At 41.9% G+C, this 25,128-nt stretch overlaps 1 protein-coding gene across 1 annotated transcript; it reads right to left on the bottom strand.

Moving 5' to 3' along the window:
* Window positions 1-328: 328 nt before the first annotated feature.
* Window positions 329-25,047, bottom strand: LRP3 (LDL receptor related protein 3; the record flags this gene model as incomplete). Its single annotated transcript, XM_041490579.1, has 7 exons — window positions 329-1,160; window positions 2,553-2,685; window positions 3,797-4,883; window positions 5,168-5,376; window positions 13,839-13,977; window positions 20,117-20,164; window positions 25,023-25,047. Coding segments are annotated over 7 exons (2,448 nt in total), but the record flags the coding sequence as incomplete, so codon positions are not given.
* Window positions 25,048-25,128: the final 81 nt, after the last annotated feature.

Raw genomic sequence — 25,128 nt, forward strand, 5'->3', positions numbered from 1 at the left:
CAGAGTTCTCTAGTCCAGTAAGACCATTGAAAGGCAAAGAAACACTGAATGCAGAGCGAGTAAAAGTACAAAAGAAATACCAGCGGATGGAGATTCCTCTGCAGCGACACATTCCTGTTCTCCTATCCACTAACATCACATACTGGCCTACTTCTGCCCCACTGCAATCTCAGGAATAGCAACAGTGACATAAACATGTCCCATTTAGCCTTGTACTGCACTCGCTGTGGCATTAAAGCACACTCATTTTTAGTGAGAAAGTTGGGAGCACAGACATACCACCTGTCATTGAAGTGCACTGCCACAAAAACAATGAAGCTACAAAATCTACATGGACAAAACAAAAATTTTTATTAGCAAACAAGTAAAGATTCATCATCACTGGTATTGTTTTCAGAGAGGGAAGTAGATGACTGTAACATTGGCACTTCCACAGAATGGCAACAAGCTGCATGAACACCCAAAGGCTCCTCCTGGTATGAGTTAGGGCAACATTGGTTTTGTCCATTCACTTGGATATGAACATTCACAGGGCTGTCTGGATAACCAGACTCCCACTTTTTTAAGGGTAATCTACATGGATCTTCACTAAGTGGATGACTTCCACTTAAACTACTGTCCTCTGGGACAGTCCTCCTGGATACTGACCCTCCATGGATCGTTTCTGTAACACTTTCAGATGAAGGATCTCTGAAAGCCTTTCCTGTATCTGCTTTACTGGACTGCTTAAGCTCTCTGTCAGAGTCAGCACTTAAAGATTTATTGGTGTGTCCAGCCTCAGGCTCTGCATGTGCTGCTGTGCAAGTATTTGGCTGGAAGATGTTGGAAGGCGATGGCTCTGTAAGTTCAGTCTCTGGCTGCAAGCTGCTACATCCAGCTTCTTGTGGGCCCCTGGCTTGGCCATTTGCCTCTGAACTAGGTCCTTCTGGGGAAGGTGGGGGACTCCCAACAGCCCCATCAGCACTGCTGATGATCCCATCACCCAGAGTGGTCTGTGAGGTGCGGGCAGGTGTCAGCAGGGGGATCTGCCCTCTCACCCGAGGTCTGTGGAAGAGTCTGCTCCAGAGCCTGCCCAAGCGCCGCCGCGACGAGCTGCGCCGGGACGAGTGGCGCCGCATCTGCCTCCGCATGGCTGTCCGGATGTTCTGCAGCACTGACGCCTGCAACACACAGGGAGCAAACCAGCATTTCACACTTACTCAAAAGACTTCTAAACCCTGTTCTCCCCATGAATATCTCCACTTTGCCACGATACTTAGAGCCCATCCCTGTGCTTGCTTCTTAAATGCGTATTATCTAACAAACTATTTGAGAACACCAAACGTGGCATTTGCATTCTCTCAACAGAGAGAGAGATCATTTTCTCTCACAAGTTTTTTCCTGGAGAAGCTTGGAGAGAAGAACAGAAAACAATTCTTGTCTCTATTTACTACTCCTGTTGTTTTTGCACATGTGCAATGTGTTAGGAAGATCGTTTACCTGAAGGGATTTGGTAATTGGATTCTGGTGATGGTTGTTTACATTAAGTAACCAATCACTTGAAGCTGTGTTCTGTCTGTCTTGAGACAGTCACAGGTTTTTCTTTAGTATTCTTTGTAGTATAGTATCTCTTTAATATAATATAGTATTAATGTAATATAATATGTTTAACAAAGCAATTGTTCAGCCTTCTGAATCAACGGAGTCAGACGCCAATCATTCCCTGCATACTATAACCAAAGACAGCTCTGCCTGTACCAGAAGATTCTCATAGGTTCATAGCATGGTTTGGCTTGCAAGGGACATTAAAGATCATCTAATTCCAAATTCCCCGCTGTGAACACCTCCCACTAGACCAGGGTGGTCAATGCCCCAGCCAACCTAGCCTTGAACGCTGCCAGTGAAGGGCAGCCACAACTTCTGTCCCTTACAGTGCTTCCTTTTTGAGTTTCAGCTCTGCTTGTCTGTCCAGGAAGTTAATTTTCCACTGGAGTAACAAACTACAAGCGCTTTATCACATTAGGAACTGCATCTCAGATGGATACTTCTGACACCATAAAGGAGTTTTCTGAGTACTTAGCAATGAAATAGAATGACTTAGTGGCTTTCCAGTATAATTTATCTGTAAATGAAAAACAACCATTTTGGAAAATTAAGAATTTTCCAAAAATCCTTATAGAGACTTTATTTTCTTACAATTTCAGGTGTATTTACAGTTTCAGCTTGAAAAGCCATTTTCTTCTATCTACTTTGTGACCTTTCTTTCTGTCTCTATTCCTTCTGTCTTGACATACAGCAAAAGTGCTTATGTCACTGCTGTTCCCCAACAAATACATTAAATGTATTTAATTTTAAATAATGTATTAATTAATGTATTTAATTTTAAATAAATGTATTTAATTTTAAAACTACCCACAGTAGCAACTACGGATCTTCAGCTCCATGTAACACATACACATTTTTATATTACTTCCGTATAATTAGCACAGCCACTGAAACACAGTTCCAGATTGATTGTATCTAATTTATAGCAGTTTGGCTGCTGAAATATTTATTGGCATGTGTCTGCATACTTGTGATGCATTGTACACAGGGAAGTCTTCCACGGGGGGGATGAGTCCTTGTGCAATCAGCTGTCCGTAGGAAGGTGGAGCTTCCCGCCGCACAAACTCTGCCTCCAGCCGCGTCATCTGAGTCTCAAATGCTCTGGGAACAGAACCAGAGAGAAAACATGGAACAGAAGTAACAGCTTGTCCTGCCTCCCTGACACCAATGTATAAAAGCACTGCCAAAGGGCTCCTGCTAGGAGTAAAGCCACAGAGCTTTCACCAAGCTCCATGGAAATCTTATCAGGGTGCAAAAATAAACAAAAAGACTGAGTACAGGGTATAAACACAAATGAATCAAACCAGCAAACCCTCTAGTGCAGTCTCAGGTTGGACACTGTACAAACAAGTTTTTTCAACCAGCCAGTAATTGTTGTGTCAGTAACAGCAATGGGACCAAAGTTATTTTTGGAAAAGACATTAAGAACTGGAAACAATCACACAACAGGGGCAGCTTGCAGTTGCAGTTTGCCAGTCCTGCCAGAACAGAGGCACTGAAGTTCCCACCTTAGCACAGCAGCTCTTTTGCAGGTCCTTAATCATGCAGATTCGATCAGGAGAGAATGTAAAGCACCCTGTTTCAAACACAGTGCCAGCAGCATAGCGCAGAGCTGGTGCACTTGATGAGATGGGACACAGAAAGTCCCTTACGACTCCTACAAGGCAGAACCCCACTTCTCATAGGCAAAGAAACACACACACAGTACACCTAGAATGAGGCATACAGAATCAGAGGAAAGGGGCACTGCTTATACCATGGACAACTCCCACTGAGAATAGGCCCCACCACAGCAGGACATCACTTTAAGAGAACTGAGAACTGGAGTATTTGGGGAGGGATGAAGGGTTGTTCAATTCAGATGCAGTGAAGACTTCACTGTAGCAGTTCAGCATTCAGTTTTTGGAAGGGGCAAGGGGTTTGTTGCACGGGGATGAGAAGGAAAAGGCAGATTAGGTTACAGATTCTGCCATACTGCACAATAACCACGTACTTCTCACAGACCACAGAAGAGCTGCTATTTCCACTCACTACTCACAGAAATCTTCTCTAAGCCTAATGCAATGACTACTATTTAGCTGTCATCAGGTCCTTGGATTTGATTTCACAGTATTTTGCAAATTCTCTGGTTAAGAATCAACTTTCTTTTCCTTTTAACACAACGGAAAAAACCACCACAGCTATGAACACATCAGCAAAGCAAGACACTCACCTGTACTCCCTGGTCCTCAGAGAATACAATTTAAATGCACAACCCAGTGCTATCACTAGCAGCAAGCCACACACGAGACTCCCAATCAGAGCAGCTGTGATGACCTTCCTGGGAACAATCACCAGGCAGTTACGTTCATCACTTCCATCCTGGCAGTCTTCTTGGCCATCACAGCGCCAAGTCTCAAAGATGCACAGATTTGTCCCGCAATGGAAATTTCCTGGCTGGCAAGTAAAGCAGTTTTTTTCATCTGAGCCATCTGGACAGTTCTTCTGGTTATTACAGCGGTCAAGTATTGAGTAACAAAGCCCACTGTTTCCTTCACATGGGTATTCATTCTTCTGGCAAGCAGGACAGTTCTCCTCATCCTTGCCATTTGGACAATGCCACCAGCCATCACAATGCTGCTTATCTGTGAAACACTCCTCATCACTTCCACAAGGGTGTTCCCAAGGAAGGCAGTAGCCTTTCACCTGATATGTTGCATTGAATCCATGGCCAGTGCTCTTGGAGCGGGCATGGTACGAGACAGTGAGCTGGCCCTTGGATGACTCCACACTCACAGAGTGCCTGTTGTTGTGGTGTGAAAACGTCTGCATTAATTTATCACCTCTCTCTCCAATGCCATCGTACACCTTTACATAGTCATTGTAGCCTAACTGCAAATCCAGCTGCAACAGAACGTGCCGATTGTCCTGCGTGTCCACATACCACGTGCAACGCAGGTCAGACCTGCTGTGGTCAGCACGGAATAGGTCTGGGGAAGCAAAGGATCCATAGAAATTCCCCAGCCTTTTGCCACAGGAAAGATCAGGACAATTATCTTCATCAGAACCGTCACCACAGTCTTTGACTGAATTACATCTGAGCTCGTTCAGCAAGCATTTAGTGGAGTGCCCTGTGCTACACTGAAACATTCCTGAGGGACAGATGCTGGAGGGAGGGTCTGTTGGAGGGATAGTGCAATTCTTCTCATCTGAGTTATCACCACACTCATCCATGGCATTACACTTCCAGGTACTGGGAATACACTTCCCATTTGCACAGTGGAATTCATCTGACTGGCACACAGACTGACCTATCTTTCCTGTGAAAGAGGACAAGGAGAAAAAAAAATCAGTATCAAAGCTTTTGGAACTATCTGATATCACTTTTCAGCACCTACTACCATGCATGTCAGAAGCCAATTAGTCAGGCCAGTACACTTCAGCAATACAGTTAAAAAGCCACATGCAAATAATACCAGTGTTACCACACCAATACTTTACAGTCATCAATGACCCAAGACACTTGTCAAAAAAAAGTACTCCTGTCTTCCAAGTTTTGCCAGAGAGAGTATGAAGTGAAGCCAACAAACCCCCAAGATTTTACCTCTAATATAAGAAAGGCGAAATCCCTGAGCCTGTCCTGAGCTTGATGCATCTGAGTGAAAAAAGATCCACACATGGTCCCTGGCAGAGATGAAAGATGGAGGTATGGAAGATCCACACACTTTGTACTCCTCCCTCTTGGAAGACGGGCCAATCATCAACCAGTCTACTGCACACTTCTGAGAGTCTTCCAAATCAAAGTTCTTAAAACTGTTGAGAACAAAAGAAAGCACAAGTTAGAAAGAGGACATGTATCTGGAACAAAACCTAAGAGAGAAAGAACAAACTCCAATGGCTGACTTTCTGCATCAAGCAGTGCTAACATAAAGGTATCACATTCAAAGATAATGAAACATCTACCTTCTATATACCACCCTGAGTACACAGGAACAAAGCACATCCCCGAATTTGGAAAACCACCCATCTCACAAGTATAAACATCATACCAGAGTAGCTCCAAAAGCTGAAAGAATGAGTCCTCTTTTACCCAGTTCTTAAATAAAACTGCTTCCTAAAATACAGGTATGAGGAAAAGCAAAATTCCAGAATACATTACACAGAAAATAGATTAATTTCAGCAGTCATTTCCAACAGTAAAAAAGCTATGAAACTAGGGGTGACAGGGCTGACCATTGTCTTGGAAAAAGAACAACAGAAAGCAGTACAAAGAATCCTAAAGGGCTAAATACAAGATACAAATCCACTCTTCAAGCCATGAATGAGAAGGAGAGACCAAGAAGAAAATAGGGGTGGAAATGGAACGTAAAATCTAACACCATTATCTTTTAATTCAAATATTCAAGTATTCCCTTTGTGGAAGTGAAAATGCAGAGCAAACAAGACTATAACAGAGTCAAATTTCTTGCCCTTCTGCTGACACAAGCCAAGTGATTATTCAATAGCAGCTTATCTGGTGCAAAGAGGAGCCCTGACTGTTTGCAGAACACTGAATACAACTGGATAATAATCCCTAACCTGTGGCTCAGGAACCATATGTGGTATTTGTTCTCTGATGAAACAGATTGCATTTCTATTCAGCAATCTGCAATGACAATAGCAGGTTGCAGACTGCACAGAAAAGCATACTCATTAGGAAAGGGCACACTGTTCAGAACACTTAGAAATGAATTTTGGTCCTTTTTTATGTAACTCAGCTACACCAAATTAAGTTGGCAGAAGTTGTGCATACTCCATGCAAATATCTAGAAAGAATTTTCAGAAAGGCAGAAAAGCAGTTGCAAAACACAGGTCTCCTGCTCTAAAGGATTATTCACAAACATCAATGACAAATTCTTTGAAAAAGATAAGTGGAAAGGTAATTTTCTGATATCAATGTGTATTTACAAAAGGCTGTCAATGCCTGCCAGATCTTGACCTTTGAAGCTGAAAGGGAAAGAACAGCAACCATGTAAACTAGCTAATTCATTTAGGCAGGAGACTCAGCCTACCCACACCTCCAGGTCCTGCCAAACACATTGGCTTAATAACTCTCAAAAAAATGTTATCAGTAAAAGCATGAGAAGTAAGAGAACACTGAAAATGATACGTTAAAATGGAAATTAAGAGATGACAACACATGTGCAAGGACATTCCACCCAGCAATGTCCTTCCTCTGTCCTTCCTCTTCCCTTTCTCCCAGCAACCTCTGTGTGTCTTCCCAGCTGTGAAGAACTATTCCCACAGCACTTAATTCTTTGCTACAAAGTAATCTCATCAAGCTTCTGAAACCAGCGTATTTTGCAAGGAAGTTTTAGATGACTGTGCAGCCAAAAGAAGATTTAAGTACTCAGCCATTCAAAGATAAACCAGAGTATTTCTGTTACAGGTGTTCAGCACAAAATGTTCTTAATGACCAAGAAGTGAACAGCCACTGCATCATGAAAAGGAATTATCCAAAGCATCAGGGAAGCTTTAGCTACTCACAAAGTTTGTTTGTTACATGAGATGTGAGAGCATTACTAAGCTACCACATCAGTTTTGCACTCTGTGACTCATTTTGGCCCCACACATCATGTAGGGTTTCTATCGTCTACTTGGAGGATTGCTCATAGGAAATTTTTAATGAAAACTTTTTGACTAAGTGTTAGAAATATCCATCTGCCCAACAACAGAAGCTTCTAAGAAAAGGGAACAGTCACTAAATCAAGAAATGTAAACTCAAAACTGGAAAGGGTGGGGGGAATGACTAAAAAATTTCTTTTTGCATGTTACAAACAACTTCATTTACTACATCTTCTGGTGCTTTACTTTTGTAGTTATTTAGATGTACCATGATGAACCTTAGAGATGCAAACAAATTGTTCTCCTATCTTACCCAGCTCCCTGCACTCCAACTGGGTCCCGCAGCCACTCATTTTCCTTGCTCTGCTGAAAAGAGCCACTTTTGTCTATCAAGTAAATAATTCAGCCACAGCATGGCTACACAACACAGTCTGCACAACCCAAGGGGAGAATTTGCCTATACAATAACCTGTCTATAACTTACTTTAAAAAGCATTTCTTTCTAGAAAAAAAAAAAAAAAAGAAAAATATCTAACACTTTCAAGAGTCATACAAAGGAAGAGTACAGAAAAGTCAGCCACATGCACATACCTTGTTTACAAACTCCTTTGCAGATGACAGCAATACCTCTCAAGAGCCTGCATTCATGTACAACTAATCTTTTACTTGCACCTTGTAAGTCTAGTATGGTACATTGCTAATAAACAGCTTTTTTTGGTTGTGGAAAAGTTTAGTTTCAGCTTCCAATGCAGAAGCCCAGGCATACAGAGGACAAATGATTTTCCTTAGTGTCACCTGTGGATCTCAGACAGATTCAGAGCAGAATCCCACATTTCTTCACTAACAAATCCAAACTTCAGCCACAGAGTACGAGGGTGATGAGGCAGAACAGACTTGCAAGGAAACACTGTGTTTAGTAGCTTCTCTAAGAACACCATGCCTCTCAGAGACACACATCCTACTGAAAAAAATGCCTTGCTATTCAAAAAGGGAAATACAGAATATTCACAAGAACAAACTCTTTTACAGAAACAAACATCCTAATCCCAAGTGCCTAGAAGTTTCAAACACAATTTCAAAATTTCTTCTGCTAAGAGACACAAGTAAAGTCAAAGCAATTATGTTCTCCCTTATGCAAACTAATCAACAGATGTATTTTCAACAAACTGTCCTTTGATTAAGACATCATCGCTCTATTTCAGCACCCTTTTAAGTCTGTGTATGTTCTAGTTCTAATGTGAAGTTTTATGTGTAATAGATACCACAGCAGTTATAAAATTTCTTCTGCTAAGAGACACAAGCAAAGTCAAAGCAATTATGTTCTCCCTCATGCAAACTAATCAACAGATGTATTTTCAACAAACTGTCCTTTGATTAAGACATCATCGCTCTATTTCAGCACCCTTTTAAGTTATATTGGCCCTATTAGAAGCAATTTTTTCCTCATTTACATTGATGGTGATTTTACAAGACCAAAAGCATTATACACACCACAATTAACACTACCTTCTAAAGAAATATGAAAACAATAAGAATACGTATGTTTGCACTTTTAAGTATATAAAATTTGGCTTCACTTCATAATGCATTTGTGACAAGATTTTGTGTTAGAGGTTTCTGCCATTCTACTCTGACATTAAGTAGCCAAATGATTTATTTTAGTCAAGACTCCTGAATACCGCACTAGCCTCTACAGCTTCACTTCTTTCATCATCTCTAATTAGATCTAGAGCTGCTCTGTTATAGTCCTCTGAAGAATAACTTAATCCTGCTACCCACAAAACATTTATTTATTCAGCTGAGCTTTCTCAAACTGGAATGCAAATTTTTCTATCAAAAGGGTTGAATGAGTATTGGTATACAGTGGAAATACAGGACAAAGACTTGTGCTTGTACTGTTTGTAGGACTACACAGCCACTGTACAGTCTTTGGAAAAGTACTGAAGTCTGTAGCTACTGATCTTGAGGGAAGTCTCAGACCTTTCGTATCAAAAAACTACATTTTTTGTGATTAAAATAAGAAGCAGGAGCCATACTGAAACAGAAAGTACTCACATGTAACATCATCCATATCTCATGCAGCACCAGCCAGTACCACAGTATTTTTAAACACCTGGGGCAGGGAAGCACAGGATTTGAGAAGAAAAGCAAAAGACAGTTCTGCTCAGTCACTAATCCTCTCCAGCAAAGCCCTCTGACAGTTCTGCAGGACTGGAACAGGGACCCAGGGGTCCATCCTACCATGCAAGCTGCAGGGCACAGCAGGGTTAACTCCAGCCCTTGCTCAATTACAGCCTTACCCCCTGCACCAGACACCCCCTCCACCCAAGAGTTTCACTTCCAGAGCAATGCTCCCCTGCCTTGGCATCTTGGCACTTGGTGATAAAGGGAAGGAGAACCTGGCTTTCCTCCAGGTTTTGTTTCCTCTCCACAAGCAGAGCACACAGCCCTAGTTCACAGGGCAGGGAGAGGAAAAGCAGTAAAACATTGGTATTTCCAGCACCAGAACTAGAACATAAACAAAATACAACACCCATCACAGAACATCCTTTAAAATGGCCTGGCCTTAGGCTGTTCTGTGGATCTCCAAAACAATACAGAAATGTAGAAGGAGACTGGTGTACAAGATCAAAATTATTGGACCAAAATTTTCAGGTTTTGTTTCTCCTGAAAGATGCTTTTGTTTTGCTCTTGGAATGTCTCTTCCACATTTTTATAGAGAAGTACAACAGTAACCAATCAAACATTGAAAGTATTCAGAATTTGAGGATCAGAACAACTCAATATGAACGGAGAAATGCAGCACTAAGTCTTGTTTTTACTGAATTCTGCAGAAATCAGTAAACTAATCTGATTCTTTTTCCAGTGGCATGATGCTAAAAAAGAGTTTACCTCCAACAGTGAGCAGACCTCCAGGAGTATACAGGAAATTACAATATTAGTCATATAGATCAGTTTTTGCCTATGTACTCACATGAGGTAACAGCCTACAATGGTATCTTCCTATTATCTATTTTTACATTGCTGGAAAGTACTTCATCAAACCAGACTACCATAAACACACATTAATAATCTATATATATGAGAAGAATGTGCTTCCTGCAAAACTAATGCTTAGGAGAGTTTAGTTTTTTGCCATCTGCACTGAAAGGAACAGTAGCAGCTAGGGGAAAAAAAAAGTACTCTATAAATAATGTAGGGAATTCTCTACAACCCTTTCAGTAATTTAGGCACGAGGGACTACAGAGTAAAGAAAAAGAAAGCTTTCTTAGTAACTGGGAAAGGACAAACATGGGATGCAAAATCTGAATGAAAGCAATTAGCAAATAAATAAAAAAGTAAATGTCCAATTTGGCCCTCTAAACTAATTTTAAAATTGGAGAATAAATATTATAGATAGGTCAATAAAGCACAGTCCCAAAATAAAACCAACCGACCAATTAAGCAAGAAAAGTTACTTCTATTTGCCAACTTCTCACAGAAAGTGTAGACTGTGAACAACTGATGACTTAATTGGCTCATTAAAACCTTCAGCTTAACCACAGAAGCACAAGGACCTGAAGTCAGGAAAGCTCTATTCCACTCCCAGCTCCCAAGCAGCAGCTAACTGCATAACCTTAGACAAGAGACACTCCCTAGCAGGGGCTATTTCTAGCAGGGGCTATTTCTTCAAGGGCTGAGCAAGTAAATGGCTATTGTGAGGTTTCCTCCAAATAATGTCAAGTTCTGAAATGCTGTGAGTTTGGTAAATAGACTGTGAAGCAGTCCCCTTAACTCTTCACACAATTACAGACCAGCAAGAATATATGAAGAGACCTCAATTTTATGCAGAAATTGAAACTCAAATGGTATCTGACAGTTTCTTTTTTCAAAGCCAGTGTTATGAATCACTGAAGTGAAAGCCAATGAAGGTGATCCCCTCACCTCAATTAATAAGAGACAGCTTGAGTGGGTCACTAAGTAGATCGTTTTTCAATACCCTTGTCTTGAATTCTGAACATGGAGAACATTTTACTTGCAATCCCCTAAATTCCAGTAATAAAAGAATAAATTTATACTCCACCCACACCAGGGTTAATTACAACCATCAAGTAACAGTGACTGCTAAACAAAATTTTTTTTCATCTTTTTCTTGATATGAGGAAACATAAACCTATAAAGCCTGTAAAAGATGGTACAAAGGCAGTTACTGCATATGACATCTTTATATCATCTTACATTGATTTATATAATTCTCTGTGAAAAGAAGCATAAAAATAGAGAAAATGGGTGGAAAAATCAAGTAGTTTCCAAAACAATAACTAGCAACTGATCACCTGAATTTAAAGAGACAATATAGTCCTGGAAAACAGTGGCTACAGGCTTGTTCACAGGTCACAATAGAACCATTCCATCAGACAGGTGAATTTGAAAGAAAGCACTGAAATATGCATATAGATATAAGCACAAAGAACATAGGTATAAGAACAAAGAACATATACTTTCTGTTCATGGGAGAGCTCCCACAAGGATTTCTAAAAAGTAAACTATAAAGCAAAACAATAACCATGGAAATGTGAAGATATGAAGAAAATCAATATACACATGAAAGACAGACATTAAGACATAGCTTCTAAAGGGGATGGCCACAGAAGCCAGCATCCTACATACACATGTATATCTGACCACTGCTCTACTGAAAGCTGCTGAAAAAAGGTTTGTAAAAAATAACCACCAAGTGCAAACAGTTTAGAAGTAAAAAAATACTTTCAATTGCAACTTTATCCCTTAATGACTCCTGCTGTATCTCATTATATATATATCTCTTACATAACACTGCTGCCTTGTTGTCAACAAGAATTCAAGATTACTTTCAATTGCAATTTTATCCCTTAATGACTCCTGCTGTATATATATCTCTTACATAACACTGCTGCCTTGTTGTCAACAAGAATTCAAGATCAAAGGAAGTGCATACTGTGTAACACAACACAAAGGAGATGGGCTTTTTTGAAACCTTTCAAAATGCAGATGTTAGCACAAGAACTGTGTTTGATTTTCCTAGGAAAATCTAAAAGGCTACTCTTATGCCCTTACCAACACATTGTTAGAATAAGAAGCATATCCAACAGGAAAGCAGAAAACATGTTTGCATCTGAAACCCCCTAGCCTAGGCAAGTCAGCTCCTTCTTTTACATCCTTGCCATTGCAAGGGCAACAGCCTTGTAAAGAAATCCTCAGCTGCTGTAACTCATACACTGGAGTGAGTCATTCCAAGCACATTTACAGTCACAAACATAACACCACAACACTAATCCCTGGGATGTAAACACACAGTTTCTATTGTTTGCATGTGCAGAGGAGGGCAGGATACGGCTGAGCATTCAGTGAGAGAAAACAAACCCATTCAGAAATCTTTCAAGTCATACTGCTGTGCATGTATCTAAACTGTACACACATTATTGGCACACCTCACGTTCCTTTGTTTCTCTAGCTTCTGTTACACTCACACTGGCAGAACAGAGTCCTAATTCTAACTGGAGCTCTGAGACATTTTCATAGCCTAAACTGCAGCATTATTCTCCTGAGTCAAGTCCTGTGTCTCATCTGTATGCTTTCTCAGTTTCCAACAATCTCTGCTTTGAAATGAATTCCCCACATCCAATGTAATGTAATGGGGTTTAAAAGCATATTTCTATTTATGAATTTCAAATGCTGGCAGGTATTTATTTCATTACTTTTGGTGAGTAGTTCCTATTTTGAACTACGGATGGTGGAGCCTTCCTATTATTCCATCTGTGGCAGATTTGTTTTCAATTTCTGAGCATCTGCACTTGAAGAGATTTTACAGCCCTTTTAAGCAGCTGAGCAAAGAATGAGCAGATGGTGTCAAATGTAACAGTACTAACACCCCCCCCCCAAAAAAAAAAACTTTTCCTAGGTTTTAATTTTTAAGTAAGAAATTCTTGTCTCATGAAGGATCCTACCACTAGCCCAGAGAAATTAGGCACATCCACAGTATGCTTATATTATACCCTAAACATTCTTAACAAACTATTTGCAGTACATTTTAGTCTTTATTGAACAGCATTTTTCTAGAATTGAGCTGAAATTGTACCACAAATGCTAACTATTATTTGATTTGTTGGAAATAAATATTAAGCAGAAAAGCATGTGTCTTTTGGTAAACAAGGAACAATAAGCAATAATTATCTTCAACTGTCTATTAAACATAGCACCATTTTAAGATATTAGTGAAAATGCTATTTTTTCCTCTAAGAATTTTACATGCCCATTGAAGCTGTTGCAGATTTTATAGCCTCCACCTACCCCTATTTATTAGCAATGAAAGGAATATAATGTGAGTAAATATAATGCTGTTTCTCACTCCCCCAAATGCCAGGGGTATATGAAATCTCACACAGGCATTGTGAAGATAAATACATAAAAGACCACAAGTGACTTGTGTAATCACAGATGTCAGAAGTAGCCTACAGAAACAAGCCACAGTGAAGCATTTTTAAATAGAGAGAGGTGCCCAACCTGGAATCATGTTCCAGTGTAACCAATTTCAGCTCTCTTTGATCAGCCAGTGGCTCTGAAGACAGCCTCTCATTGATGTATCAGGTAAACTCACATTTTGTTTTGTTTCAGCAAAGCAATCCTTTACCTCCACAAATATCCAACCATACCTAATTGTTATCATATCTCCATGATCTCCTTGGATGTACCAGCTGCAGTTTATGGCTGGAGGATAGTTGGATGGCCAAGAAGGACTATAGATGACTCCCCGTCTCTCCGTGTGCTGTTCCAGCTCTCCACTGCAAGCAGCTGTCAATAAGGGGAGAAAAATAATATTGTTAATGCTCTGCCTAATCAACAATTCACATTAGTTTCAAGAGCTTTCATCAGGTTCTGGAGACTGCAGACATAGGAGAGTCAACAGTTTTATCCTTTCACTGCTCTCTTCCCTGCCCTGTTTTTTAATTAAGACACTCACACCAAGTGTAGGTAGGCACAACCTGCATTGCAATGCAGGACCAATCCATAATCTTGTATGAATCTACCACAGACTACAATCAATATTACTGCAAGAGGATGTAATACAGAAATCCTCCTTACCTCCTTAGCTTCCCAAAGCCTAGGTAGGTCACCCAGCAAGTGAAGAAGATCTGTATTAACTGTAAAGTAGCTAGTAGCTCATTTTGCTGTGACATGTTTCTGGACATGCTGTTTATTCTCTTAACCACATGAAGAGTTTGTAAGGGTTAAAAAAATAACACCACCCACCACACCCTCACCCCTCCCACAAGAAAGTAAACTGCAGTCCAATGTTAAATGTTTTCACTGAACATTACTCAAGTACTCTAAATTCCTTCTGAACCCACACAGATGGGAAAAAATTTCAAGACAGGAAAGGAGCAAACAAGGCCAAATAAAGCTCAGCATTTTCAAAGCACATTTAGTTCTTCCTATGGAAAACAGCAGGCTATATCAAATAATTATAATTTGTAATTAAGCAATTCAAAAATGAAAATTAAATGTTCTGAGAACAAGCTGAAAAGCTGTTCTGATAAGAAAACATACTTCAAGCAGATTACAAGAGGGAAAATTCTCTGCAATGCAACAGCTATTCTGAACATTCTCCAAAAATATTATTTAAACTATTTTTAACACAAATTACTATCTAGAGCATGACTTGTGGACTGCAGCTGAATATTTCAGTTTTTGACAGAAGCTTACATTCTTGTAGCTGAAAAATACAGCAAGGAAAAAAAAAAAAGTTGCCTATACCTTGTCACTTCATACACATCCACATCCAAATACACTGCATTATAAATGAGAGATTTAAAGTATTGCTTGCTTGAAATCCAGCCACACAAATACACCACTTCCAATTCCCAGTTGGGATCAGATTTAGCTGCACTGGAGGGATGAAGGAAAGAAGGAGACCAGCAACGCTACTTGGCTGCAGTCGAGTCAGGCTGCCTGCAGAGCTCCTGGTGGGGCTGGGCTGCAGCACGTCCCCTCCAGGAAACCTAGGCCTGGCACTATTCTGTTTGTTCACAGTAAGCACTTTTGAAGTGAGAGCCACAGGAATACAAAAAGCATCAGGTGAGTAACTTACCTGAGGCAAAACATAAAAATGCTATTATTTTTATCTCCAGGTAGAGCATTCCACTGAAATACACGTATATAATTCCTACTAGTTTCAAAGGCCACAAAAACATACAGAATACATAAATACATGAAAGCATCTATTCCCAAACAAATATTTTGCAGTAATGAAGATACAAAAACAAGAACATTTTTGTTATCACATTTCTAAAACCAGAACAGCTCCATGCCACATGCTGGCAAATGCTGAGATGCAGTTGCAATTACAGAAACATAAAAGCAAATGTAAGATCCACAGGACTTTTCAACTCCAGTTCTCAGTTTCTTTAGGTCTATAATTGTGCTCCTCCACATACTTGTTGCTGCATCAACATATCACCATAGCAGAAGAGGACCAAGAGCTAGCAAACACATAAAGGAGCTGGAAAGGCTGCATTTCCTAACTGCCAGCTTAGTAACATTTCAAAATGGGAAGGAAAAATGAGGTTCTGGGTGAACGATCCTGCCTATAAATATCTTAAGTTTCTAATAAAGTTTCACGTCATGCCTCCTGAGTTTTAAAGTCAATGTCGTTGCTCCTCACCGTTCCTAATCCAAGGACGACAAGAAACAACAGCAAGTAACGACTAAAATACAAAACTGCTCAACCCCGTGGACCCCCCAAAACAAAAAGAGACCTCAAACAAAAATTGCCAGGCACAGCCCCAAGGTGGTGCCCTGGATTTCGAGCATGCAGATCACAGGACAAAGGAGGAAATGGTGTCAGTCTCTACTCCACTGCCCCCGCTCCGTTCTTCCATCTCTCCACTTGGCTTATCTCCTGACGGCTGGAGCCCTGACTGGAGTTCTTTGGATTCAGGGGGCTGCAAGCTCACGGAGGGCACTTGTCTTGTTAGAGGCAGGGGCAGTCAGGAGAGGGCGGCAGGGCCGGATCCTCTCGGCTGGGAGCGGCTGGAACCGGAGCGGGCTGCAGCGCCCTTTCCTCCCGGCGCGGCGTCCCCAGCGCCCGAAACCGCGGGGAGAGCCCAGACCGACACTGGGGCTGGAAATGGCTTTCGCTGCTGCTTCCTCTCGGACGGCCAGAGAAGACACCGAGCCTGCGGCTATAAACGGCATCGCTGCAGCTTCCCCTGTCCCCGTTATCTCCGAGCCCGCCACCGCGAGGCACAGAGAGGCTGCTCGGGGGGCAGCTTTTGAACAACACGCGCCAAAGCAAACTCGCACACAGCACTCACCGACACACAAACTCACACAGCACTCACAGACACACAAACCCACACACAGCACTCACAGACACACACACACACTCACAGACACACAAACTCGCACACAGCACTCACCGACACACAAACTCACACAGCACTCACAGACACACAAACCCACACACAGCACTCACAGACACACACACTCACAGACACACACACCACTCCTGCCCGGGGAACCTCAGAGATACAGGAACGATTTTTGGGCACCGATGATTATGGAGTACACTATCATTAGGAATGACACCAAGACAGTATTTTCAAAATTTAATTACACTGTTTTAACTGTATGTCCAGGGTCCCCTAAACCTGTTGGAGCACACCGGGGACACACACACATACACCCCTTCCAAAACTACTGTAGTGTTTACCCCAACCTCACTTAATTGCCTCATCTTTTTGATGCCTTTCTTCCCAATCTTTTTTTTCCTTATTACTACTAGTAGCCTTACTACAGGCTTCGCAAACATCAATCGACCTCCTCCCTAAAGCAGTCGCCTGCCCCTCCACCCCTTGTGCACTGACTGCTGCAAGGAAGAAAAGGTGAAACACCCCAGCACAGCTTTCAGCAGCTCTTTTTTCACACACATAAATGTTGAAAGAAATACTTTTATTAAACACAGCCTTCAGTGCTGACAACAAAATGGTAAAACCGCACAAGGGCAGATTTTTATACTGCTGGGGCTTCAATATTCATAAAATGGTCCCAATTCCCTCCTCAGCTCCTGGCCATGAAGTCTGCAAAATCACACACATGCCTAAGTATTGTGTTAATAAGTACTTAGGGCTTCACACTGTGATTCCTTAAGGAAAATAAACAAAAGCCTGTTCAAACTGCCAAAACATCTAAAGGAAAGGGAAGTTCCTAAATAGAAAGGCACAGTCCTGGATTCTGAAGACCTTATCATCAGTGACAACACAAAAAAATAGCAATGATAACACTTTTTCAACAATTCAGTGTCTTTCCACAGCCTTTCTGCACAAAACTAGAAGAAAAGTGAAATCCCAATTCACTAAAAACTCCAAACTTTCCCACATTTAGCGTTACTGAAGAAACATAAAATTACCAATTCCTGGTTTGGACAACCAACCCACCAAAAATCTTACTGAGGCGGTGCTTTTAAAGACAATATAAATTATAAAGACAGACAATAATAAATCTTCCACAGTTAAAAAAAAAACAAAAAAACTAAACAACAACTACCAAAAAAAACACCAAACAAAGAAAACCCCAAACTTTAAACAAATGCCAGAAGAGATCTGAGTTCAGAGAGTTTCTGTCAAGAGGGCATAAATCTTAATGAGGCTTTCTGTAATGATCAAATTGATTTCTTCTACTGTAAACAACAGTAGATTCCCTCTGCCAGCTAAATATGCCACAAATACGTGAAATGACATTTCCAAAACCTTTACATTAATAATATCACTTTTATTTTTGCAAGAGTAACTGTAATAAAATATACATTAAGCTTCACCAAAGGACAGCACTGAGGGTACTATGCTGCGCTGGAATACATTTTCAGACAATCCCAGACAAAAATAAATCATGTAGCTTCACATTCTTCTGCACCAGGGCCTGTCCCAGTCACAAGGAACACATCCCTGCCATCTGCTCCAGGATAACAGATGTTTTGCACTTGCACAAGGAAGCTCCTCTCAAACCCAAATGCCTGGCAATACACATTTCCTCAAGTAGCTCTCTCAGAGTCAGGAAACTCTCCCCAAGTTCTCACAACACTCCCTCAAGGAGGGCTTGCACACATGGTTTAATGCAGATCCCTTATGCCTGTGGAAAAAGAAGACTTAAGGCACCCCTTGGCTTTGCCCAGTCTCCAGCTGGATTCTGCTCTTGATCAGAGCCAGTGAAGGGACAGTCCAAGATGTCACAGATGTGCCAAAACCTGAGCTCACGCTGCTCGATCAACAGGCCCACCTAGCTTTGTGTGGGCACAGGTAAGAGAAGCTGCACATGGATGGATCCCTCTGTTGCAATGACCTTTGTTGATCATTTTCACCTCAAACTCCAGTTACACCAACAGGAGACAAGGTTACTCTCAAAAGTGTATGAAGACAAGAAAACATGAAGGCTACAATACTCTGAGGTTTTCAGCATACTTGCAGAATAAAAGCCAGATGTTACAACTCCATTTCTAGTGCAAAAAGTGTTAAAAAGCAGCACAGTCAACTGGAAGAAGCTCTGCATATTTTAGGCTGGGGCAGTATCACCAGTATAAGTAAACAACTGTGTAATTACTTAATTTACACTCTGTAAACTCATACATCATACACCAAACAGATGCCAAACTCCATCAAAAGCTGAAGAACCACCCAGGCAGAACATACGAGGACATAAATGACACTCTGTACTTTTTCCACTGAAAGAATGGAAAATACTGTGCTGCAAACAGCATGTCCTGCACGGTTTATCCACACTTCCTCTAAGCTTAATTTAGGCAGGTTACCTAATCATAAAATTACTACCTTCTCCTGATTTAAACCTTCTCTCAACCCCCAACTTTGACTTGAACACTCAAGCTCCCACATTATTTGATGTTCTGTCCTAGAATTATTTTTCTGTTTTCCAACATACTTTCCTCCCATCTCTCTTATTTGCTGTTTTCTTTTTTAATGTAAGTTGCAGCCTCTCTGGGAATAAAGTACATCTACACGCATGACGGTGGATTGACAGTCACAAGAGGGTCCTTATCACTAAGAGGACCCTGAATGCAATATTCCCATAATGTCAGTAAGTCACTGCTAGAGAGAAGAAAATTACACTAAGTGCTGTGATTCTGGTTGAATTTCCACACTGACATTCATGAGACATTTTTAATATTCTTGTTTTAGCTTCTTCAGGAATGAGCCACTCTCCCTGACTTGGTTCTCCCAGGCACACTTCCTAAACACAGAATTTTCCTCTAAACATACCCAGCACTACAACCTTAGCCTCAAGCTTACAATTTTCATCTATCACAATGACAATGATGCAGTCTGTAATCCTGTTGTGGTTTAAGCTCAAATGGAAAATAAACCCCATGCAGTCACTCCAGCCCCCTCAGCGTAATCCTGCTGTGGTTTAAGCTCAAATGGAAAATAAGCCCCATGCAGCCACTCCCGTCCCACAACCCTCAGGTGAGAGAGCCGAAAAGCAGACTGGGGTTGAGATAACAATTGACTGTTACTGGAACAATTGACAATTGAACAGCAACCAGAGGAGAAAACAGCCAGTGACAGCAGCGTGTGACAGAGGGTGATGTCCAAAGCACTCGGAGCGGGACAGGGCCAGGAGTGACCAGAACACAGGGACAGGGACAGGCATGACCAGAACAGAGGGACAGGGCCAGGAGTGACCAGAACACAGGGACAGGAGTGACCGGAACACAGGGACAGGAGTGACCAGAACTTCAGGACACCGCGACAAAACCTAGGAAGACTTAAAAGTCCTAAACTTCCTAAGATGTCATTGTTAGTCTGTCCTAAACAAATGTCATTTAAAAGGTCACTCTTTCGTTAGAACATCTCTCTGCATGAGGAAGAAACAGTAACAGCTCAAATTAACAGTAAACAGAGGTAAGAAAAGTATGTCTTACCTAATGAGGTAACAGCACTTTCTATTTTCCCAGTCAGGAGGAGATTCACTGTGTAAAGACAGAAAAACAATGTTCAGACAAATTCTAGCAGTACAGGGTGGCAGTCAATAGTTAACCATTCCTAGGTGTTTGCTGGGGTGTTAGCACAAATGTATTGCAGTTTCCCAACCAGAACTTTGCTTATCTGCACAGGCAGGTCGTGTAATCAACTATTATCCTTCACTGGAGCTAAAACAAGTCAATACACAGTGGATGTTTAGTATTTCTGAAACACACTATCAAAAGAAACAACTGCCAATCTATTTTAAATTATCTTCCATAGGATTAATTTTAATTGTGGAACACAGAAGAACAATCACACTAAAACGCAACTATTATCCTTAAATACTTCTCTGAATAAAGCAAAGTTTGTCCCCCTCAGGTAAATGTCACCTTGAAAATCAGCTGCTAAAGCTAACATGATTGCCTTGACTAAGCAAAAGCAATGAAGTTTTCAACAAGGTCCACTAATACAATCAAAACAGGATGAGGCAGTACTTGCAAACATATCTGACTTGCAAATTATGCTCCAAAGACTCTTCACTTTCTCAAAAGTCTCCTCTCACAGTGTATACCATTAAAGTGATCTGGAAAGAGTAGTTATTGCCGAAGAAAATTTGTCCTATGTCATTGTTGCTCCAGAAGTCAGCATTAACATGTAGTTCCCTATTAGTTTCCCCACACTTTCTTTAAAAATTACATCGTGTCCCACTGACCATTCTCATTTCAACAGTAATCTGTAATCTACAAAGATAGCCTATTAATAAAATGACAAATGCTTAAAAAAAAATTAGAAAGGTTTAAAATGTTACCAAAAACTTAATTTACAACATCCCAGCCCAAGCACTCACTTCGGCTTTATTTTTCATATGTTAAGTCCTAAATCTTTTAATAGGTAATCTCTTGGCAAGAATTTAGTTAAAAACATCATTTAAAAATCAACAATAGGAGAAGAGAGGAAGAGAAACCGTCCCTGTTCCCAACAGTCACTTAGGAAGCAGCTGACAATTAACACTATTTATGGCTCAGAGCGTGGGCCCCCATTGTCTTCTACACTGTCTAAACACATCCCAAAACAATGACCCTTGCCCTGACCACCTTCTGTTACAACTTAAACCAGCACAAGAGGTACAAAAAGTACTAAAGAGGTGGAAATAAAAAACAATCCCTCAGCTTTCCAGTTCAGGCCCAGTCATGTTTTTCAGTCACCACACTGCAGCAGCCCAGGTGCCTACAGCTGTCCCTCCAGGACTTATATCTGGCTGTCTACAGTTCAATTTTCTCCTTTTGAGAGGACTGCTACAGACCTCAGGCTGAGGCCAGGCCCTGCAAAACAGAGAGAAAACTGCTCCTGGGGTCACTCATCACAGACCTCAGGGACAAGGACAGTGACTTCCCCCTCCTACTAAGCAGTCTTGGGACTGAGCTTTTAGGAATACACGAAACAAGGAGGGAAACTAAATGGCAGCGTATGTAATGCTCCAGCTTGAGCAGAAACACACCTGAGCCATAGACTTGCATTAATAAGCATTATTATGATGTTCAAAGGACCCTAACAGCACTGATTTTATTACATAATCAGCTAACATTTGTAACATTTGTTATATGATAATAACAAGGTGCCATGTAATTATTTCTTCTTTCACAGTGCTAGTTTGCTCTGTTAGGTGAGTAAGAGTAGCTAGGAGCAAAAATACTATCCTGTACCAGGAAACAACACAGCCCTGTTAGCTCTGGCAAAGCAGCACATCCGTTTGTGACAAACTGGATCGCAGCAGTAACAGCAACACAACATTTCCTCATCCAATATTAAAGTGCCACTATTTCTGTAACCGTAGTAATACAGTCCTAAAGACTGAGATGAAATTAATTCATGATTATGTCACAAATTTATATTCACGAGAAGTAAAATACTTGGTTTTGCTCCAAAGAAAGTACATGAATATACTCTGCATAACTAGTATCAGCACAACTGAAAGCAGTGTTTGAAGATCCATTGCATGCAAGAGTCTGGGTCTGTACTACCATTGTAATCTTTCTGTATGTTTCCTACCTGAACATTCCCAACAGCCCTAAGAGAAACAAGCTCTGAAGCAGAGGTTTCCTCACGCAGCTTAGAAGTGGCCCCGATGCCCTTTAAATGGAAATAAGTAGGATGAAGACAAGGGGCACAATAGAGTGGAATTAGCCAACTCAGAGCTACATCACTGAGGACTGTTAAACAGAGAGCCCTCGTTTACTACCACAAATGCAGTTATAGGCAGCCTTGCACACCACACCTGGCAGATATCTAAGAAAGAGAACCCCCAAAAATACTCATTTATCTCTGCAAAAAAACTTTTATTGGTTGCAGTTGCAAGTTCTTCACTCTCATTTTCAAACCCTTTTATACCCAGAAGTCAGCAAAAATAGCTCTTTAAAATAAAATCTAAGTCTCAAACCAGATATTTTCCCAAGTAACTCAATAAGCTTACAGTTTCCAATACCCATTTTGCTCACTCAAGACCATCAAATCAAACCACAAGAGCACTGTTAAACCAGCACCCAACTCTCAAAACTAGCAGAGGCCAGTAAGAAAGAACAGCCATTCCCTACTGATCTTCTTGTCTCTTGTCAAAATAAAAACAGGCGAGAGACTAGAGTATTAGAAAGTTTCCTAGATGCTCTTTTTCTTAACTGTTGAGCAGATACGGGAAAGCCAGAAAAAAATCCCTGAAGTGGTTCAGTTGGCCTGAACTCCATGTAGGAAACTTACTGTGCCATTCATTTGGATTGCTAAATAATTCTCAGGGTGAGGTTTTCACCTTGGAAAGTGGCTATTTGGATCAAAAGGGAAATTTACATCTTGGCACCTCCAAACCAAATGACAGGCTTTCCCCACAGCCAGAAGGAGACATCAGCTTCACTGATTCCTTCTTATTCGATAACTTTCTATGTCCTCCAGAATTTCTCCAGAATGATAAACAAAATGGCTTCAGGAAAGAACAGTTGAAACAAACCCAAATCCAGCCTTTGGAGCAGCAGTTTACAGATGAGGTCACACAGCAATGGTCAGTGGCAGCACATTGATACAGACACCAAACACCCACACATGGGAAACACCCACAGGACATGGGAAAACAAGGAGAGAATGGCAAGAAGCAAGAACCAAAAACAAGGATAAAAGGAAAGGACAGACAAGCAGGAAGTAAAACACAAAAATAGTTAAAGTAGCAGCATTAAATTCTTATGGGCTCACTGAAGCAAAATACCTTACAAGCTTCCCTCCTCTCATGTTTCTCAACTTCCACTACTGTCAGTTGTGCAAGGAATAGGAATAAAACATTCCAGCTGAAAAGAAGAGCCAGACAGTGAAATTCTAGAAGTCATAGAAAGCAGAAATCTACTAAACTTTCACCTGACATCACCCACACCTAAACTTCCCTCTCTGAAGTGTTCTCACTTCAGCTCTGAAGTTTACATACGCTTTTATTATCTCATTAGTCATTTTAACAATACCCATGCTATTTACGACAACTAATAACAGGTTTAACAAAGGTCTGACTGGGCCACAAAAAAAAAAAAAAACCCTAAACAAAATTTTAAAAACCCAAAACACCCCCCAAAGAAGAAGAAATTCAGAGATACAGGGAAAATATGTATCTTTCTCTAACTTTAAATAAGCAGTGCAGCAGACATTATCCTCATGCTGTGCACATCTCTGAAATCCTGCTAAGACTCTGCAGAGTTGTATGACCTGGATGTTCAAACTGTTTTGTAGTTTAGCTAGCTTTTTACATTGTACTTATACTAATTAAAATAGATACGTTTGAAATAACCACAGCAACCTTTAAACTTCAACTTCCTACATGTTTCTAGGTAAGCACTGATGTTAAGGAAGCGCTTTTACAAAAACAAGCAGTCTGGCCACAAGATATCCCTTTCTGATCGTTTGCATAACGAATAGTAACTGTCACTTGGGATTATTAAAAATTAACTCTAATCCACTTTATTGTGGGTTAAAGCATTCTGGCTCAAGGAGCTGTGACAGTTTACCAAGTAAGTGTCCGGAGGGCTCAGCGCAGCCCCAGCGCTGCTCAGCTGCTCCTGACTGCGCGGCCCCAGCAGGATGCTCCGGCAGGGCGCAGGAGCGGAGCAGTCAGCTCCAGCAGCTCCGAACTCCACGTGCCCCTGTTACACACCGGGCCTGCCGTTCGCTCCTTCTACTCACAGCCAGGCGCCAACGCTTCTGCCTAACAACAGCCCTGACTGAACGGGCTGACAGACTGGAAACCAGTAATACGCTTCATCACGTTGCCATAAATTAACACCTGCTGAGAAGCAGAGCGGAAAGCAACGGCTTCAAGCAGACGGGAGGGAACTGAGCAGAATATGGTAGAGACAGGGAGGGAGAGAAAATGTTTCTTCTCGCTGCCACTCAAGAGAAGCGCCGGGCAGTCCGCAACCGAGCCCCGGCGCCGCTGCCCGCACGGCACTCCGCACACGCTCACAGCCCACGGAAGAACCGCTGATGCCTGCTGAACTTTTTTTTAAACTGGGCTATGCGAGGTTATGGCAGCACTTCCAGAGCCAAGGGCAAGGCGATGGGCTCCGCTGGATCCGGCAGCGCTCTGCGCGGCCCCACACCGCCGGGCAGCGGCCGGGCACGGCAGCCCCAGCGGGTGCCTGAGCGAGCCGTGGCCGCGCCGGCCCTCGGCCCGTTCGGAAGCGGGGAACGGGAGGGGGCTCCGCCGGCACGACCCGGTGTGGTGCAGCCTCGTCCCATCCCGCGCCCCCCATCCACGGTCACTTCCCGCAGGGGAGGAGGGGTCCCCACGGCCGATGCCCGCCGTGCCCCGCCGCCAGGGAGCGGCCGGGCCGCACTCACCCAGGCAGATGGCAGTGAGCGGCGCCAGCGGCGGGAGCGCGGAGCCGCGGGCCCGTGCCGGGAGGCCGCGCCCAGCGCTGCCGCCGCCAGCCCCCCAGCCGGGAGC

Source organism: Pyrgilauda ruficollis, unplaced genomic scaffold (assembly GCF_017590135.1).
Source record: "Pyrgilauda ruficollis isolate IOZ18807 unplaced genomic scaffold, ASM1759013v1 scaffold124, whole genome shotgun sequence".
Classification (NCBI taxonomy): Eukaryota; Metazoa; Chordata; class Aves; order Passeriformes; family Passeridae; genus Pyrgilauda; species Pyrgilauda ruficollis.